We start from the raw sequence: 19,908 nt of genomic DNA, 5'->3' as shown, positions 1-19,908 counted from the left end.
TACACATTTTTCAATTTTTCATTTTCATAATTTTCTTTCTCAAGTGCATAAGCCATATTTGGATCTATTATATATGAAAACTAAATGACACGGAACGAAAACTACAAATGCGAATACACAAATAATTACACAATTGGAGTTTTATTTAAAGCATATTGTCAAAACAGGGATATTTCCTTCTGCTGTTCTTAAGAGACATTTAGTTTAAGTTCAAAATGTACATAGACAATGATGGACCACTCCAGAATGTGTAGCATCATTTTGAGGGGATTATTTACAGGACTTTTTTCTCAGGTTATTTGAACATCCAGGAAGATATTTGAGCATCATGGTTACTTGTCCTTTTAAAAGAGAGATACAATAGATTTTGGTGGATAAATATAGAAGACATAAATATTTTTATATGATTTGGAAAGAGCTAGGCAAAAATTTGAAATGAATAAGTGGATTATGTGTTGTCATTTCTAGCTATATATAAAGAATATGTATATTACCTTTCGGTCCTTTGAATCTATGCTGCTGGTATCTACAGGGATACATGAATTAAATAAAGGCATGATAATATGAATTTAACAGATTTCACATTCACACATTACTCTCCAGGATAATATGCAATATGCAGTGCATGCTAATATGTACCAACTACCAATATCCTATAACAAGCTGAGGGATTTTTCATTTCCTAAGTAAATTTATCATTAAATTTATGAAGCTCAAAGCACATTTGGTGAACTCTGGCTTACCAACAGAACTGAATGTCCAGAAAAAAACCTTTATTACACCATAAAGCACAAGGGCTACAGCAACCATTGCCATAGAGTCCTCTATGGATGGAGCACTGACACCTGAAATATTTAAATGAACAATTAACATTTTTGGGACCTTTCTTTCAGATTCAAGCAAACATAACATTTTACCAAAAATGAATCTTCACACAAAAAAATAGAAAATGACAGGTATAACAAAGAGCAAAAGGCTACATAAATATTATGACTTCAGACACCATTCCATCTTCATACTCTTTGTACTCTTTTTCCTCTTAATCACCTCCCTGGCTATAATATCAAAAATAACAACATCATAAAAAGTAAAGCGCTCATCACCTCCTTACTCACCAATGACATTCAGAGTCACACTAGCTCGTCTAGATCCTCCTTGGTGATTGGCAACACAGCTGACCTCCCCTCCCCTTCCGAGTCCTAGCTTGGTGGGCTCCAACTCCAGACGAGTGCTCTGGCTATAGGTGCCATCACTGGCCTGCCTGTGCCCAGTCACACTGCCTTGATCAATGTGTCGCCTCTTACCATCAGCCCCAGTAAACTCCCAGCCAAGGTCCAGAGTGAGAGGAACAAAACCTGAAGCTTCACAATGGACTGACACCACCTGCCCAGGGACAGAGAAAGGAAGTGGGGAGGGGTAGATGGCAAGGGACGGAGGTTCTGGAAGAAGAAGAAGCAATGGGAGATATACAAAGGAAATTAAGCTACTAAGCATTATTTCAGTAACTAATGTGTAAGTGATATGGCCATACCTCATATATTTAATTAATACAACCAGAAATGGCAGTGTATGTTGAAGGGAATCAGGGAATAAGACACATCAAAAGACACTGGCTATTACTTAGCATGCAGTTATACAAATTATAGAAATAATTGAATGATTGGGAAGGACAAAGGCAAACACATCACATTTAGGAGGGATAAGAACCTGAACCTGAACACCACTGGGCTAATGTCCAATTGGACATTTCAAGTCCACTTTCTCCCTCTGCTGGTTAATCAAGCTTTTTAAAAGCTGATTTAAGGTCTAACTCAGTCACTAATGAAACCCATCCTGAGTTGAATAAAGTGTGTCAAATCATGAGAATCACTAAACAACTCCAGAGCCTTCCAGAGCTGTGAGTAGAAAACTCTATTTAAATGTGTTTAGTCAAAAAATGTCACTAAAAACATACCGACTATCTCCAGGTCCATGGCCACCTGAGCCAAAAGGTGTGGTAGATAAATGGTGCAGATGTAGGTGCCAGAGTCCCTCACTTGTGCCTCCTCCAGGACCAGTGATGCATTTCCTCTCTCATAAAGGCCACTGATGTCCAAGTCAACCCCTGTCTCTGATGTCTCAGCAAAGCGATCGCTCTTACCGTCATAGGCCACAACCAGCCTCCCCTCACCTCGGAACTGGTAGCGCCATTCCACAGCAAAGCCAGAACCATGAAGAGGTGAGGTTGGGTCTACCCAGAACCCACAGTCTAAAAGAACAGGCTCCCCCATTCTAGAGCGTACTGAGGCAGTTTTACTGGTAACACTGAGGATTACTGCCAGAGTGATAAAGAGGGAGACAAAGCAAAAAATATACTTTGTGTTAAAAAACCTCTTTCCTACTGCTGTCTTGTTTCTTTCCACTACAAATAAAACAGCTGATGGATTGGTATAACAGTACAAAGAGACAGACTGGAATAAGTGAACTTGAATTTAAAATGTATATAAAATATAAATCATATCGTAAGTTCGATGTTGTTTTTAGCCTTGTACATAAATCAGTGACGCTCATGCAAAATTAAAGCAAAACTTTACCATTTGGCTCATTAGATGCTGATGAAGCTCGCATTAGATTTGACAGTGTTAGCTGTCCATCAAGGCCCTGTGCTGCTACAGAAAACCAGTTAGCATCCAGATATACTGGGCTTTGTGCAGAGTTTGTGAGTGCAGCAGCCCATTTGACCATAGATGCTTGAGGAGTGAAAGGGTTTATTTCACACTGAGGTTTTGTTACAGAGCCCTCAGGTGGATGGAGAGCTGATCTGCAGAAAGTAGCAGAAGGATCTGGAGAATTGAAAGTACAGTTTATTATTAATCAGATTTTGCTTGTTGAAATAGTCTAAATATAATGAAATTATGTTCTCATTATATATGTACATTTTTACATTAGTGTTCAATGTTCACTAATACTAGTCACTTCAAGGGCATTCGTAAGTGTTAAATGTTTACTCTTACAAGAATATGTTATGCTATCTTCTACAAAAAGATCTGATTGCTAACAGTGCCTATAATGCTGGTAATCTAGTTATTGATTTGAGCAAAACTTTGCAAAATAATTGCTACATTAACCACAAATAAGTCAATACCTACCAGTCACATAGTAAATTCTGGAAGGGCTGATGTCTGATGGAGGTTTATATTGTGTTTTGTCACTATCCAGGTTGGTTCTGATGTACATCAAGGATTTCTCCTGGCTCATTGCAGCAGAGAAACCCCCTCCGCGACCAGGCTTTTCCTGTACAAACCAGCACTCCAATACCACGCATCCCGAACAAAGGGCTGCAAACCAAGATACTTTTATTCACACCCAGTGCAGGTCTATAATTGTTTGCATATTTCTAAAGGCTAGCTGGACGAGTCAGATAGAACGCATCAAAACACTAGACGGAGCCCAGACAGAGCACGCTAATTTATGCTGAAGTGTAGGACTTCTAGCACGTCTAAACAGTAGAGCTAAAAGTAGACATATAAAATAAACACAAGTGCCACACTTGCAAGGTAAGATACCTACATAACCTCCACTGACAAGTCTTTTTAGACGTCTAGCCATCTGTTTCTCATGTGGCGTAGGGTACATTGCGCTTATATTTTATTACACTTTTAACACGTTGCGTTTGCGTTTAGTAAGTGAGAATGTATAATGCTGTGAATCGCTACTTACCACCGAAGAGCAAAAAGACGACAACAAATATCGCTGTCTTGAAATTGGTCGAAATATTGGACATGACTTTTTTCTTTATGATCAGGGAGCAGAACTATGGGTTAGGTGTTGTCGAATAAATTGAAAAGCTCAACGGACGTTCCTCAGAAAACACCCAGCGTCATATCTTAGTTTCGCTTTTAAATTTAGAATGCGCAAGCGCATGGCAATGTCCTTGGCGATCTGGGGCCTGCCATTTGTTTAATTTCATGAACGTGCGACATCGTTAATTTTGTAAACTGTATTTTGAGGTCTAAGGAAGTAAAAAAAAGTGAACTTTCAATCTTTAAAAATCTAAATCTAATATCCTGCACGTTTCGCACGTCCACCACTAGAGGGCATATTGACTCCATTTGATCTTATTCTTACTGTTTGGATGTTACATGATTTATCGGAACAAGGACGCACTCTACGTTTACAAAATACAATTTGGCATAACTGAGTGCCAAGAGAGTCCACATTAAATACTGACTTTTGCCTGTAGAAGCCTTTTTTTCCCCCTTCGAAAACTGTTAAAAAAAAAAAATTGTGTACATATTTCCTGCATTTTCTCTTTGTATCTTTGTATCTATTGAAATAATTAGATATGGTCACTATATTTGATATGCATGTCTTAAGCTATATAAATGCTTGTATAAAAATAAATAATATCAAGCTTCAAAGTGTACTCTTTAGACTATTTTTTCTTATTTTGTAAGTTAATGGCATAAATTATTTTAAACACTTTTTAAATACTTTGCAAAGTGATATCAGATACTTGGTTTTGAATATTTTTAACTCCTGACTCATTACTAGTGTGCATGCACATTTTAGACATGAGAATACTCTTTGTGGATACAAAACCAGAAAGATGCAAAGGCTTTGTATTTTGTTACATGATAGATAAGATACTTTCATTATATAACACAGCTTATATCTTAGTTTTTATAGTTTTTGAGGAGTACATAACAGTATTGTCAGATGGCCTTGTTAATGACCAGATAAGTGAATTTTTAGGATGAACACCTGGAAAAAAATAAGGTAGTAAAAAAAGCAATAAACTCAAGGGGTAGACATATCATGCCAACTATGAGCTCTCTGCACACAGGCTGTACTGTGCTGCAGTGATCTGTAAACTTTTTTTGATGAACTTTTGTATGCCCAAATATATATCTATGTTGTTTAACTTTAAATATTCTTTAAAACAAGACCTGACATGACAGCAAAATATGTCCACCTAAGTGAATAATATAAGACCAGTTTAATTCCGATTGGAGGCATGAGCTTAGGTATGCATCCCCAACTGTGTGTTACCAGACCTTCTCTATTTTCTCACGAAAGAAGAAGTTTCTCAATTTCAATGAGTTGAGTCTTTTGGGTCGCAGAATGACATTTAATTCAAAATTCATTCACCCAACATCACTGACCAGATACACCTTTGCAGACTTTAAAACCTTTGCTACAATGCTAGCTGTTTAAACTGTGGTGACAGGTAAGGTCCATATTATCTATCTTTCTGTGTGAGGAGGCTTTACTCCTTTAATGTATGAATGTCATTTACATATTTGATGAATCTCTATCTGAATGTAGAGAATCAGCAACAATCGTTCCAAAATGTGTGCGCTACAAAAGATAATAATAATATAATAAAAATAATAAATGTTTTACATTGTGTATCTTTACCTTTTATTATCAAATCCAGACATACAATCCTGCGTTCAAACTATGATGACAACAAGATAAATCATATTGATCACACATTACAGCTGCAATTTAAACTACTGAATATCTGAATAATGTAAAGGATATTGCTATCTAACACTACAACTGAATTTTAACACTTTTAGCATTTTTGGACTTTACTGTTAAGATTTCTATGCAATATCAACAAATCCGTTTACCAAGACAGCTGGAGTTGGATCACTTATAAGAAGTAAGTTACAAAGCCCTTTAAACAATTTGGTAATTAGGTTAAAATCATCTTTATTTTGAATTGTTTCAGATAGAATTAAGTACAGTAGCAGAGCGGTTTTTGTGTAAATAAAAGGACAGATCTTTGATCAGAACATCCCTTTCCTGTAATGATGGATTAGTTCTGATACATCCTCCTTGCAGACCTTAATCCAGCCATCCTCCTTCATGTGATAGACTGAGAAAATATAAAAGAGCATACAAGATAAAGATGCTGATAAATAACACACACATACATATCCACACATAGAAAAAGACTCTTTACTTAAAAAGTACAACACAGGCTGAATAAGGGCTTTGTGGTGTCTTGTTATTGCAGGATAACTACTTCCTGAATGCCACTTATGTTCAGCGACCCACTAACCATAAATATGCTTCAGAGCCCCTTGTTTTAAAAGATCCTTATACAGAATCTGATCTTATATGTACTGATCGACACAGTATCTGTGTGCAATTAGTGGATATCACTTACGGTTGACGACTCCACCAGAGTATGCATCCCTGTGAGTAGCATGTGCAATACCACGGCGGCCCAGCTCATAGGCCTCTTCAACTGTCATTTCCTCATAGTAGCCACTATCCACCACTCCATATGCATAACTGTTCCCACAGCCCGTGGAAAACATTCGCCCCGAGAGTCGGGTGCCATTGTCATCAACATAATACAAACCTGGACCCTGGGTGTGCCAAGAAAGACAATTAACAACTGAACAAAGCATTTAGGACCAATTTAGCAGTTGAAGGTAGATTAATAGAAATGTTACCAGGGAATGTAAACTAAGTGAAAAAAACCTCTACACACGCAGACACACATAGTTGTACCTTCTTGTCCCAGCCACAGATCATGCTACCCATGGAGAGTCCCATGCCTTTATAACCTAACATCATGTTGGACAGCAACTTTGAAGCCGCAGACACTGAGATCCTCTGCTTATTACGTAGTTTGTAAAGCCTAATTACATACACAAAGCACACATCCATTAGACATTAAAAATTATATTACTGATGCGATTGGCATATTTTTGATGCTAAATAGTCATTTATTTGATGCCATTTTAGTCTAGAACTTGTAATAATATAGGTTGCAAGAAGTGTGTTACAAACTCAAGTTGATTCATAGCCTTTTTTCTACTAATAAGCAGTGCCATGCTGATTTTCTCAGACACTTACCCATTGGAATTTACAGGTATTTTTGGTGTAACTAATTTATATATGTGTAGTTTTCCTTACTATTTTCTATATTACTGTATACTATTCTATATTGCTATATTACTATATTGCTATTACTATATTTTCCTTACTATAATTTTGTAACATACTTTTTTATTACCACTGGGAAACTTCAATTCAAGCAGAACTTGTTGCTTCTAAGATGTGAACATTTAGTACTAGATCTAACAGTCCTCCTATTACTATACAATTATTCTTGTTCAACAAGCCTTTCTAATGCTAGATACACTAGTACTAGACATGGGATTTATGAGTTGCCTATTAGTATTATGAAATTCTTATTCTTTTAAAGTTTACAAATCATTCCTACTGGATATTTCTATGCCATTGAAAAGGATCTTTATCCATCGTTGGAATAAACAAATATTCCACTAGATACATTTCCTGACCTAACTTCACACAGACACACACACACACACACACACATGCACACACAGAAGGGTAACATTACCCTGTGCATGGACTCAAACACTCCCCTCTGCCCATACATATATTCATGCCCAGACAGACCTGCACTCTTTAGCCAGAAGTCTTTCCCAGTACTGACAGTCTGCCGCACTGCCAGACATGGTACCTAGCAGGTAAGGGTTGATTTCAATCACCTTATTTGCCTCCTTTGATGCTGTCAAAGAACAAAATCATTGAGAGTAAAAAGAATATAGAATATTAGAAGATGATGAAGAAGTAGGCTGTGTATAAATATGTGCTCTGGCTTGTTGTCTTGCAAACTCTGCGTCATTGTAGAACCCAGTGGTAGCCTTTAACATGTTCAAATACATTTTATATTTGTGTAGTGATGTGAGCATACCTACCAATATAGCTACCAGATGAAGCCCTGGAGTCAACTGCCACAATGACACCATGACGGAACTTAAAGGCTAGTGTTGTGGTGCCATGGTTCATGTCTATTGATATGCCGTCCTCATGACTGCATGATTTCAAAAAGGCTGAGGGCTGAAATAAAATTAAGAAACTTTCCACTACATTACTTTACCTATGTTTTATAACCTTAAGGGTTGAGAACATATATTTGATATAGTATGTGCTGAGCTAATGTCTCCAATATGAAGAACTTCCTGCTCTTAAATTCAGTGATTTAAGCCAATTTAGCCACTTTTCTCAGCAGACAGAATTCAAAAAACAAAATCATAACAAAACTTAATGTTATTTTTTCACTTATCAAACTTATGAAACTGGAACCTCTATTAACTGCATTCTACCTCTGCTGAAGTACAAGACCAAACTAGGTGGCTAAACATGCATCTACATGTAGGCTAACAATACACCTACAGGATAATTTAACATGAGGGGGGCAATGTATAGGACTATTGGGCACATGGATGTCAGTCCATGTTGTCTTAAGTAAGGAAGAATACAACAATCATATACCAGTGGGAAAAATTTTTGCATATTGCATTCCTCAATAATTTTCTAATAATAAAACATTGCTTTGAAAAACAAATATCAATTCATCAAATTCATTACTTACATCATTCCCAACAGGTACAGCAAATTCTTGAGATTTCGTCCCAAAAATGTAGTGATTCGTTGGGCCCACAAGCTGCGTTTGCCTTGAACCAACGTGCTGTTTGCCGAATCCGGAATGGGACAAGTATCCACTTACTTCCAAAAGAGCCATGCTCTGCTTAAATCAAGACAAAAATATTAGGCTAATGTGAAAACAAATTCTGTAAAGAGAAAACGAGTTCGTTTAGCGCCGGTGAAATATGATCTATCGGCTGAAGACAATACCCTCGAAGGGTTTTGAAAATATACTTTTCGAAACCGAAAGTTTAGAGATGAAGGATTAGTTTATTTAGTTTCGTTTATGATCACATTTTACCATTTTTATTAAAATAATCTGTTTCATGAAAATGTTGAAAAATAGGAAAACATTCACTTATATATAACTCTCTTTTTACATTAAAGTCTTTAAAGTAAATAAAACAATTTTCAAGAGAAAAAAAACTAACCTGACAAGGTCGCATACACGGATGTCCAATTGGAACTTTTGTTTGTTCGCGTCACCAGTTTTTAGGAAGATTTTTTTACTACAGTTTGCCCCAATATCGTCATTAACGCTACATAAGTAACGGTAATTAATGAAAGTGTTACGTGTTATAAGTAACTTATATGTAGCTTTAGTAGCATTTGTACCTTAATGAACCAACTTATTAGATTCATGAAGTAACAGAATTTAGAAAACATAAATGAATATTAGTTTGTGTTTTTCATACGCTGTCATACTGATCCAGTGATATTTACATATATAAGATACTGAACGCAAATGGAACCTAGTCTTGGTTAACTTCATAATCATTTGATGCCACTTAAGTACATTAATGGCTAACTTTATTGAAGAGAAAGAAATCACTTTAAGTAGAATAGTGGTAGGCTATATTAGCTTTAAGATGTGTATTTGTCCTGATTGTGTCTTTCCAATGTTGTATACAATCTTCATAGTCCACAATCTTTACAGTTCTTTTTAAAACTTATGGTTTATTAATGGCTTTGCTTGTCTTTGTAAAAAATACATGGTTGCTTTTTACATGGTAGTAAGGAAAAAAAACAAGCAATACATTTGATTTGCTTTATCATGACAAAGCAGTGCTGCCAGACTAGAAACATAAGGATTTTTCACTCTTTTTTTAGGCTGTTTCCATTGTCTGAACCATCTCATGAACCAGCTCCAGCTCCAAAGGAACTATGTTTTCTGTCAAAACAGGGGTTGTACCTGGCTTATATTTATACTTCTCCTGCCTGAAAGAGAGAAGGAGACAAAGGGACACCAAAAGAGAAAGTCATAACATATTACCCAAATCCATCCAGGAATTTGAATGTGTTCCAAAATTAGAAATATTTCATTAGGGGCTCCTGTCAGATATAAATGTAGTAGTATGTGATCTATATATATTCCAGGTGAGTAACTGCTATGTTCTGTAGTAAGACATGTAGATATTCAAAATTGTAGTGAAGTACACAAAGTTTCCGGAGAAACAGAACGTTTCAGACAGAGATCCTTCATGAGCTCTGCAAACAAAGTTTATATTATCTTGTTGTATATTTACCTTATATTTATAGAGTTTTATATTATCTTGCTTATAGCCCCTTTTCTTGTATATATACAAAAAAATTACTCAAATTATATGTATAGTTTGTTTATCAAGGTGGCCTGCACATAATGCACTTATGAGAGATGAGGAGTTATGCTAGATTTTTGGTGCTACTGTAGTGCTTTAGCATATCTAAAGGGAATAAAAAAATTAATCTTTTAAGACCTTTCTAATATTAGTTGAAATGCAAATTAAGCAACCATTTGGCATGCACAGTGACACCTCTATGGTGGTGAAATGTAGGATTAAATTTGCAATACTGTATCTTCTCAGTGTAACAAATAGTTGATAGATACATTGGCCACAGTAGCATAAGTGCCATTAGATTATTTAATACTAATTCTTATTTAACAATAAAAAATCTAAAAATGAAATATTTAAAGCCTTAAATTGATTCAGTTAAATGTAAGATTTTTAAATACTTCTTAAGGACCCACAGACAGTGGGCTTAATCATATTGTATGTTAATTTGTTAAATGGTCTTCTTGATATATGTTGTCTTACCTCCTTTGCTTGTATTCAGACTCCTGATAGGGTCTAATGTAGTCCACCCCCCTCCTGGTGATGATACACAAATCTATGTTGTTGCCTGAACCAAGGTCAGTCATGATGCCTGCATGGATGGCATCACACACCAATGTCTTGGCCTCCTCTACCTGGAGAACAGTATGAGTGTGAGTGTTAATTTTTAAGCCTATTCAGCCATATACTACATGCCGTTCTGTGCGAGCTTACATCTGAATTTTAAAATCTTAATTAAAACAACAAATTATCTCCAAATTGACTTAATTAAAACAACCAATTACCTCCATATTGACTTTAAACCTGTCCTCCAGTATACCCATAGCAGCCAAATCACCAGATCCTAAACAGACCCAATGGACCATCAAAGAATCACATTTCACTTAAACAATATAAACAAATAAACAAACATAGAATAAGAGTATAAGAATGAAGTTGTTGTTCTTGTTACTGAATATAATTGATTTATTTACTGAACTATTTATACTCTTTTTCAACAAAACACATTTTTACTGTTGAATCTCACATGCTTACCCATGGCAAGATATGGAACCTTGTCCATGCTCCCAAAGGGCCCCACTCTGTAGAGGTGATTCCCAGTGCAGTCCACTCCTCCAAGTATTAGATTTGCTCCAATCATACCTCGATACCTGAGATATGACATGGACAAGCAATAACAAACTGGCAGCAACAAGCTCTCACTTAATTACAACACTCTTGCCCTGAAGAGCCTCACATTTGGAAAGCATTACAGAGCAGGCTGATGTGATCAGTACCCTGGTGTCTTGGTGTTCTGGACATGAGCATCCAAGGATGCATGCACTCAGAGGCCCCAGGACCCTCCCTTCTCCACAGTATAATGTTTTTATTTTTCTAACAGGCACAGCTAAACCTATGATCAACACCTACAAAGAGTGGTGCTGTTTCATAACCAGTGTTAAGTCTCTTCAGGACTGGGAGTGAAGAAAATGGTTTTACAGATGCATATTTTAAATACTGATTGACATCTGACATGGCCACCCCCACACACACCTGAAAAGCATATCCTGTAGTATGTTAGCTGCCATGACAACCCTAGGGTTTCTGCCACTATTCATGGAGAAAATGGTGAGGTTGGATGATAGCAAATCTGTGGTTTTCTCTGTGTCTGCTGCCGTCCCTGCTCCACAGCAACTAAAATACATGAAAAAAAGCAAAAATATGAATGTACTCAGGGGTTAGGGGGCATTATTATAATTATTAAAATGAAAGCGTAATTACATTTCAGAAGAGTACTTACTATATGTTGGGAGCAATGTAGTGAATTTTGGCACATGTTTTGTCTGCCACTACTTCACTGGAGGTGGCCCTTGTGTCTGCTCCGAGAACCACACCATTCTATACATGCAAATTCCCAGTGAAACAAAGAAAAAGAGAAGGAAAAGGACATTTGTGTCATAGTCAATAAACAACAAAGATAAAGTATATTATCCTACACTTTAACACTTTTTTTATATTTATACCTTATACACCACTCCTGCGATTGTGGTGCCTGTCTTCAGAGGTTTAGGGGCCTTGGTTTTTCCCTCATCCAGAACATTCTCCAATAAAATATTTCTGAATGACAAAGTAAAAAATTCGGCATGAGATGAGACATAACAAGGGAAGTCACGGCAGATTTCCTGATGATTTCATTCGAGAATAAAACATTAAATGTTTCAACTGTATAACCAACTTCTGGGATTTGACGCTACAGTATAACCTAATAACCTGTTTCGTTCCCTAGAACAGTGCGTTTTACTAAAAGCGGTTGTTGATTTTTTTATATGGAGACGAACATACTTTCGTTTTTGACAAGACAGCAGATCTTGTACTGTAAAGCAAGGCTTAGATGTTTTGCCCACTATTATCCACCATTTACTTAAACAGATATCAATTTTACTTACCTTGTCGAGTTCTCAAAATTAAAACCTGATACAGGTGTTTCAAATACATGCGATAACGCCATGTCCACCGAGAGCCTATTTTTTTTGCCCGATCTATTAGGTCGCAAGCTAGTGGGGATCTCTGTAATTGCAGTTCCGTGTCCAGTGGTGACGCTGTTCAACTGTTTGGTAGCACAGGTTTCTGGGAAGTTATTCATATGAATGAGGCGACACAATACAATTTGAAGTTGGAACGGTTAGGCTACCACCAATTTAGAACTATGGAAAGGCACCCAACAAACTATCTATGTAAAGGTGTCAGCACAGGTGTAAGTACAGCTTTACTGTATTAATGCGCTTGCAGGCTATTTGATCGCTGTTGCTATTTCAATGATGAGTCAGACTAATGCAAAGTTGCCTTGTCTGAAGAATTAAAAAAGGGATAGACGTCATCTGATGAAAGTTTAATCGTTTATTATAATTGTTATTTGTTTTTTAGTCACTTTGCAGTACAGTGTTAACATATTGTGATTGTGGAAATATGTTATCGTTTTTAGAGTTACTTTCACTTTCAAGTACAAAATGGTTTACCCTGTTACTGATCACTGCTTGTTTGCAATGTGATAATATTGTTCACATGTGCAGGCCTACTGCAGTCATTAAATTCATCAAAACTTATACCATTAATTCCTTTTAGTATTTATGATGGACAAATCACTTGGATATTTAACACATGAAGGTATCTAATTTGACTCCCACACATATGTTTTCACACTTCCTTTTTGGTAGACAACTATCCTTGCAGTAAAGTTTAATGGAGGCGTTATCATTGGCTCTGATTCTAGGGCATCAGTTGGTGGGTGAGTGTTATAAAAGTATTAATCCTAGATTATAGATTCTAATCATTATGTGCTTTTACAAATACAAGATACACACACACACGCACACACATACACACAAACACACACACATTGTTTATTTGTTGTTTATTTCACTGATGTTGACTGCGCCTATGTTGACTAACTCTAGTATTTATTTTTTATTGCACTCATTGTTGTCTGAGATAGATTTTGTGTTTTGCACTTCTAGGCATCACCAATGATCCGTGTATTTGAACAATATTCTATTTCAGTGGTATCTTGGACTCTGACCTGCTGTACTGGCTAGGATGTATTCTATGAGTAAATGACAAAGTACTTTTGTAAGTCACTCTGGATAAGAGCGTCTACTAAATGTCATAAATGTATTTTTTTGTTCTGTTTTTGAAATTCAATTCATAGGTCTTATGTGTCCTCTAAAGTCATAAACAAGCTGATCCAGATTCATGATAAGATATTCTGCTGCATAGCTGGAACACTGGCAGATGCACAAGCTGTAACAAAAATGGCCAAGTTCCAGCTATCTTTCCACAGGTACACTTACTTATCCTTTAACCTTCCAAAGGATTTTGAGATTTTCATTGTGAGATCATGAAAGTATATTTTTGTATAAACCATAAGAAGGTTAAAGAGTGTGGAACCAGGGATACAGCGCATCCAGGAAGTATTCACAGCGCTTCACTTTTTCCACATTTTGTTTTGTCTTATTCCAAAATGGATTCGATTAATTTTTTCCCCTTGAAATTCTATACACAATACCCCATAATGACAAAGTGAAAAAAGTTTGTTTGAAATTGTTGCAAATTTATTTAAAAAAAAAAAAAAATCACATGTACATAAGTATTCACAGCCTATGCCATGACACTCAAAATTGAGCTCAGTTGCATCCTATTTCCACTGATTATCCTTCAATTGCTTCGACAACTTGATTAGAGTCCACCTGTGGTAAATCTAGTTGATTGGGCATGATTTGGAAAGGCACACACCTGTCTATATAAGGTCCCTTAGTTGACAGTACATGTCAGAGCACAAACCAAGCCATGAAATCCAAAGAATTGTCTGTAGACCTCTGAGATAGGATTGTATCGAGGCACAGATCAGGGGAAGGGTACAGAAAAATGTCTGCATCATTGAATGTCCCAATGAGCACAGTGGCCTCCATCATCTGTAAATAAAAGAAGTTTGGAACCACCAAGACTGTTCCTAGAGCTGGCCACCCAGCCAATCTGAGTGATCGGGGTAAAAGGGCCTTAGTCAGGGAGGTGACCAAGAACCCAAGGGTCACTCTGACAGAACTTCAGCATTGCTCTGTGGCGAGAGTAGAACCTTCCAGAAGGACAACCATTTCTGCAGCACTCCACCAATCAGTCCTGTATGGTACAGTGGCCAGACAGAAGCCACCCCTCAGTAAAAGGTACAAGACAGCCCGCTTTGAGTTTGCCAAAAGGCACCTGAAGGACTCTCAGATCATGAGAAACAAAATTCTCTGGTCTGATGAAACAAAGATTGAACCCTTTGGCCTGAATGTCAAGCATCATGTCTGGAGGAAACCAGGCACCACTCATCACCTGGACAATACCTTCCCTACAGTGAAGCATATTGGTGGCAGCATCATGCTGTGGGGTTGTTTTTTGGCAGCAGGGACTGGGAGACTAGTCAGGGTTGAGGGAAAGATGAATGCAGCAATGTACAGAGAAATCCTTGAAGAAAACCTGCTCCAAAACGCTCTGGACCTCAGACTGGGGTGAAGGTTCACCTTCCAACAGGACAACGACCCTAAGCACACAGCTAAGATAACAGAGGAGTGGCTTCGGGTCAACCCTGTGAATGTTCTTGAGTGGCCCACTTGAGAGTCCAGACTTGAACCCGATTGAACATCTCTGGAGAGATCTGAAAATGGCTGTGCCCTGACACTCCCCATCCAACCTGATGGAGCTTGAGAGAAGAATGGGAGAACCTGCCCAAAAATATGTGTGCCAAGCTTGTAGCATCATACTCAAAAAGACTTGAGGCTGTAATTGCTGCCAAAGATGCTTCAACAAAGTATTGAGCAAAGGCTGTGAATGCTTATGTACATGTGATTTATTTATTTTTTTTAATAACTTTGCAACAATTCCAAAAATTTTTTTTCACTTTGTCATTATGGGGTATTCTGTGTAGAATTTCGAGGGGAAAAATGAATTTAATCCATTTTGGAATAAGGCTGTAACATAACAAAATGTGGAAAAAGTGAATACTTTCCGGATGCAATGTATATAAAGTTTCCCTGGATAAAACCTCTCAGTCTCCATGTCTACATGGCATGTCATATGGATCACAATATGGAACAACATGATTAAATTCAGTATAATTTTATATACTTGAGAAGATGTTCCACCTTTAAGTTAACTTAGTAAATGTTAACTTGCAATAAATGTAAATTATAATTAACTTGTAACTAAGGAAATACCATTATACCAAACTAAGAAAACAAATATTAGGAGTCACATTAAGTATATGTTTTCATACTTGGGGTTTTTAATAGACTGTTTGCGCTGTTTAATGGGTTGTTCAATCTGGATATACACACGCAGTATGTTACTCTTGTTAGTTAGTTAGTAGTTAGTCGAATTAGTTAGGTAGTGGTTAGTCTTGTGCTAACACATACCAGTCTTGATTCAACCACTGGTCAAGAGTGAACTTAAGAGTGTAGCTGTAAATACTAATAAACCTGAACATTTAAATGAATAATAAGGGGAACATTAAAAATTATACAATTTTCCATTTGCTAAAATGTATTCTGCTAAAATGTATTTAATTAGCCAAGACATGTTTGGTATCCAAATTTGACTTCTTTTGTGTACTGGGACTTTGAGCCTAACATTGGTGACAAACAATGCAATGATCACCAATTACCATCAGGCAAGAAAAAATGAAAAACCAAGCATGTCCTTGCTGATCGACTACATGTATTTTGTGTTAGCTGAAGATACAAATCAGATTGAGTTCATACTGGCTAGTCATGCATACTTGCATTTTGTGTCATAAACTACTTCCCTTGTGAAAAGAGATAATTAAATTGGAAAATTCAATTAGCTAAAATCTTAAATGTCAAAAGTATCAAAGTTGCTTTTAATGATGCTATCTTTCTCTAGTATACAAATGGACTCACCTCCCTTGGTTAAAGCTGCAGCATCTGTGCTGAAGGAGCTCTGCTACAGTAATAGGGAGGATCTTGAGGCTGGTTTCATCACAGCAGGTTGGGACAAGAAAAGAGGGCCACAGGTACTTTCTTATAGGAGGATATACACTGAACATATTGTAGGACACTGCATCTAATCTAGATGAATATACGATGACTATATAATAGTTTAATGATTTTTTTTTTTACTACGGAAACAACAAAGCACTATTGTAAGTCACTGTGGACAAGAGCATCTAGATGAATATACGATGACTATATAATAGTTTAATGATTTTTTTTTTTACTACAGAAACAACAAAGCACTATTGTAAGTCACTGTGGACAAGAGCATAACTGTAAATATAGTTGTAGGGACATTTGCATTTTGGAGTACTTAGCTGTGTAAAGTTTCGTCCTGCCATTGGGAGATCATGAATTTGACTCCCTGTGATGCAACAGCCTTGGCTTTGAGTCCAATAAAACACAATTTGCCCTGCTCTCTTGATGGGAAGGATGATCTACTTCTTATTTATTTGTGCTGATTACAGTAACGGCATCCAATAATGGGTATCTGCTCAGTAATCTATTTGGAATAAGTTATACTAGGACTCTCCTAGTATCAGAATTAATGAAAAATAATTATTCATTATTCTGTATTATTTATGTTTAAAATTTAATTTATATGAAGACTGTATATACACTCTTTCTTTAATCATCCTGTTTGACAGTGTAACATTTCTAGTAGGAATCAGGTGAGAGGCAGAATGCAAATGGAGGAGGCAGTTCAATGAGTGAGGGTAACAAAACACAGGAGGCTAATAAACAGAGACACAGGGAAAACAATGAGGCAAAGAAATAGACGAACTAGGCCAAAAAGCGAGGGTGATGACAGAGATAGCAAAAGCAAACTTAACAATGACAGAGATAGCAAGAGAAAACTGAACACAACTGAACAAACTACATTTTCCACAATAACCGAGACAAAACACAGGGCTTAATTAAATAACCAAAACAATTAAGGACTAGCCAGACAAAGGTGAACATATGAACTGGGAAACCAAAACAAGGACTGGACTTCAGGAACAGACAAGGGGCGGAGAAAACGAAACCAAGGAACAGTCAAGCAAGTAAAGGAAAACAGACACGACGGGGAAACTATGGAAACAGGGATATCAAGAGGGTGGCCAATCATTACAGACAGAGCCTAGCTAGGTCATCTGTTAACTTATGTGTATAGAATTGGACAGATGGACAATCCTACAAGCAAGTTTAGCTGTTCTATGACATCTGATCGAGCTTGCACCCACATCTTTTTCCAGATTCACAGGAAGCGCATGTAAATTCTGAACCTCTCAGATTGGTAGTAGTGGGATGCTACTGGGAACTGGCAACAACTAAACTGAAAGAAAAGAATTGGGTGAAATAAGTACAATTGCTATTAGGAGAGTATTGTCTCTTTAAGAATACATTCCCAGTGTATGCATATATATATATATATATATATATATATATATATATATATATATATATATATATATATATATATATATATATATATATATATATATATATATATATGTGTGTGTGTGTGTGTGTGTGTGTGTGTGTGTGTGTGTGTGTGTGTGTGTGTGTGTGTGTGATTTATTTATTTATTTTGTGCTCACTGACTTAAGAGGAAAACAGAGTAAGTGTTTTAAGGCTTGGTTTGGGTCCAGGCTTGAATTTTGACAGTACAAATCAAGCCATTTGGCCATTAATTTCTTGGGCCTGGGCTGGGGTTGGGCTTCTGTTTCACATGTCTTGGAAGCATGTGAAATCACACAACAAACATGAACATTTTGTAAGTCAAGTTTTTTTATATATTGTGCATCTGTTTAGGTATACACAGTGTCCATGGGAGGGATGCTGCTCAGTCAACCCTTTACCATTGGTGGTTCTGGTAGCACCTATATCTATGGCTATGTGGATGCTAAATATAAACCTGATATGAGCCGAGAGGAGTGCCTTCAGTTTGCTACAAATGGTACGGTGAAATTTAAAATACTATATGGAATTGGAATGCTATATTTTTGTTGTTCTTTTGTTTTTTCACTTACCTAATAATTGTCTATGAGCACACTGCACACACACTAATGATCCAATTTAGTGGATCATTGATGGAATATCAATACAGAATGGCATGGGCAAATCACAGTACTTTAAAGAATAGTATAATAATTTTCAACCTAATCTCTGCCTAGCACATAGTCAGTTATGAGGGACAATATTTCCATGTTCTTTTAAAATAATGGAAAAACTCAAAACCAGAAGCACAAATACAATATATTATAACCATTTTATTCCTTTACATTTTATGCATACTACAAAAATATTTGGTATGTTTACAAACCAATGTAGCATCTATCTATCTATCTATCTATCTATCTATCTATCTATCTATCTATCTATCTATCTATCTATCTATCTATCTATCTATCTATCTATCTATCTATCTATCTATCTATCTATCTATCTATCTATCTATCTATCTATCTATCTATCTATCTGTGGTACATATGTAAAAAGAGCTATAAGTGAATGATGTATGTTTCTTTCATCCCCAGCTTTGGCGTTGGCTATAGGCAGAGATAATGTGAGTGGTGGTGTGGCCCACTTGGTGGTGATCACTGAGGGTGGAGTTGAACATGTGGTTGTTCCTGGTGAAAAACTGCCAAAATTCCATGATGGATAGAATATAAGCAGAAAATTTACACTCTACATTTTAAAATAGCTAGAGTAAACATTTCATCCCTATAGCATACTGCTGAAGGTTGAAGTCTTGTTCGCATGTTGTCTTCAATACACTGCTCAAGAGTAGATTTGATTCCTCCAAAAAATATCTGTTTATTGTGAATTTTTTGCATTCTGTATCCAAATATGTTTTCAGAATTTCTCTGTCACACATAGTTTTTGTTGTTCTGGTATACTCTACATCGATGTTCCTGAGGCCAAATATAGGCAAATCTCATACACTATATATTTTAGAATTCAGTTTCTGCATATTTTAATTGTAATAATGTCATTATTTATTGAATAAGTAATATATAATTGATGTAAAGTATAATTGCCCTGTCACTTAAAAATGATGCATGATAGAAAAATTCTAAAACCAATCAAATTTAGCATAAAAAGTACAATAGGTTCCACCTATTAAAAAGTTTTGTTTCCCAGGGATATGTTTCATAGTCAGTTTAAATATATACTTTCTTTCTGTGCTTTAAGGTAATGTTAAATTAATATTTCCCTTTTAGTAGATATGTAGTACATTTCTGTTCTAGTAAAAGTCAGAATGTGGCAAAACAATAAAGTTGTTTTCTGGAGTAATCATTTATAACCCTGTCTCCTTCAGTTATCTTGTTGTCTTAACATAA

General features: G+C 36.4%; 4 protein-coding genes across 5 annotated transcripts; 1 reads left to right on the top strand and 3 right to left on the bottom strand.

The window, feature by feature from the left end:
* Window positions 1–125: 125 nt before the first annotated feature.
* Window positions 126–3,883, bottom strand: tapbp.1 (TAP binding protein (tapasin), tandem duplicate 1). 2 transcript variants are annotated; one of them, XM_027016289.3, is made up of 8 exons: window positions 3,700–3,881; window positions 3,129–3,317; window positions 2,574–2,822; window positions 1,955–2,314; window positions 1,116–1,439; window positions 744–845; window positions 495–526; window positions 126–341 (listed from the first exon to the last, which is right to left on the bottom strand). In XM_027016289.3, exons 1-8 carry the CDS (start codon window positions 3,761–3,763, stop codon window positions 333–335), a joined length of 1,329 nt encoding a protein of 442 aa, XP_026872090.2. In that variant the 5' UTR covers window positions 3,764–3,881; the 3' UTR covers window positions 126–332. The 2 variants fall into 2 exon arrangements, with proteins under 2 accessions (XP_026872090.2, XP_081552838.1); XM_081696712.1 differs by lacking the exon at window positions 744–845 and having other exon boundaries at window positions 3,700–3,883.
* Window positions 3,884–5,683: 1,800 nt separating this feature from the next.
* psmb8a (proteasome 20S subunit beta 8A) lies at window positions 5,684–8,714 on the bottom strand. The gene is made up of 6 exons (XM_027016290.3): window positions 8,408–8,714; window positions 7,731–7,872; window positions 7,429–7,540; window positions 6,511–6,640; window positions 6,161–6,365; window positions 5,684–5,866 (listed from the first exon to the last, which is right to left on the bottom strand). Exons 1-6 carry the CDS (start codon window positions 8,555–8,557, stop codon window positions 5,778–5,780), a joined length of 828 nt encoding a protein of 275 aa, XP_026872091.1. The 5' UTR covers window positions 8,558–8,714; the 3' UTR covers window positions 5,684–5,777.
* Window positions 8,715–9,397: 683 nt separating this feature from the next.
* On the bottom strand, window positions 9,398–12,622 carry psmb13a (proteasome 20S subunit beta 13a). The gene is made up of 8 exons (XM_027016277.3): window positions 12,479–12,622; window positions 12,056–12,149; window positions 11,833–11,930; window positions 11,586–11,726; window positions 11,088–11,203; window positions 10,838–10,896; window positions 10,536–10,687; window positions 9,398–9,678 (listed from the first exon to the last, which is right to left on the bottom strand). The coding sequence occupies exons 1-8, from the start codon at window positions 12,538–12,540 to the stop codon at window positions 9,567–9,569; spliced, it is 834 nt and encodes a 277-aa protein (XP_026872078.3). The 5' UTR covers window positions 12,541–12,622; the 3' UTR covers window positions 9,398–9,566.
* A 5-nt stretch (window positions 12,623–12,627) lies between these two features.
* On the top strand, window positions 12,628–19,871 carry psmb12 (proteasome 20S subunit beta 12). Its single transcript, XM_027016278.3, has 6 exons — window positions 12,628–12,786; window positions 13,247–13,317; window positions 13,738–13,869; window positions 16,470–16,599; window positions 18,377–18,521; window positions 19,102–19,871. The coding sequence occupies exons 1-6, from the start codon at window positions 12,676–12,678 to the stop codon at window positions 19,227–19,229; spliced, it is 717 nt and encodes a 238-aa protein (XP_026872079.3). The 5' UTR covers window positions 12,628–12,675; the 3' UTR covers window positions 19,230–19,871.
* Window positions 19,872–19,908: the final 37 nt, after the last annotated feature.

Source organism: Electrophorus electricus, chromosome 2 (assembly GCF_041902795.1).
Source record: "Electrophorus electricus isolate QZ-2024a chromosome 2, ASM4190279v1, whole genome shotgun sequence".
NCBI lineage: Eukaryota > Metazoa > Chordata > Actinopteri > Gymnotiformes > Gymnotidae > Electrophorus > Electrophorus electricus.
This window is presented reverse-complemented; position numbering and strand designations above follow the sequence as displayed.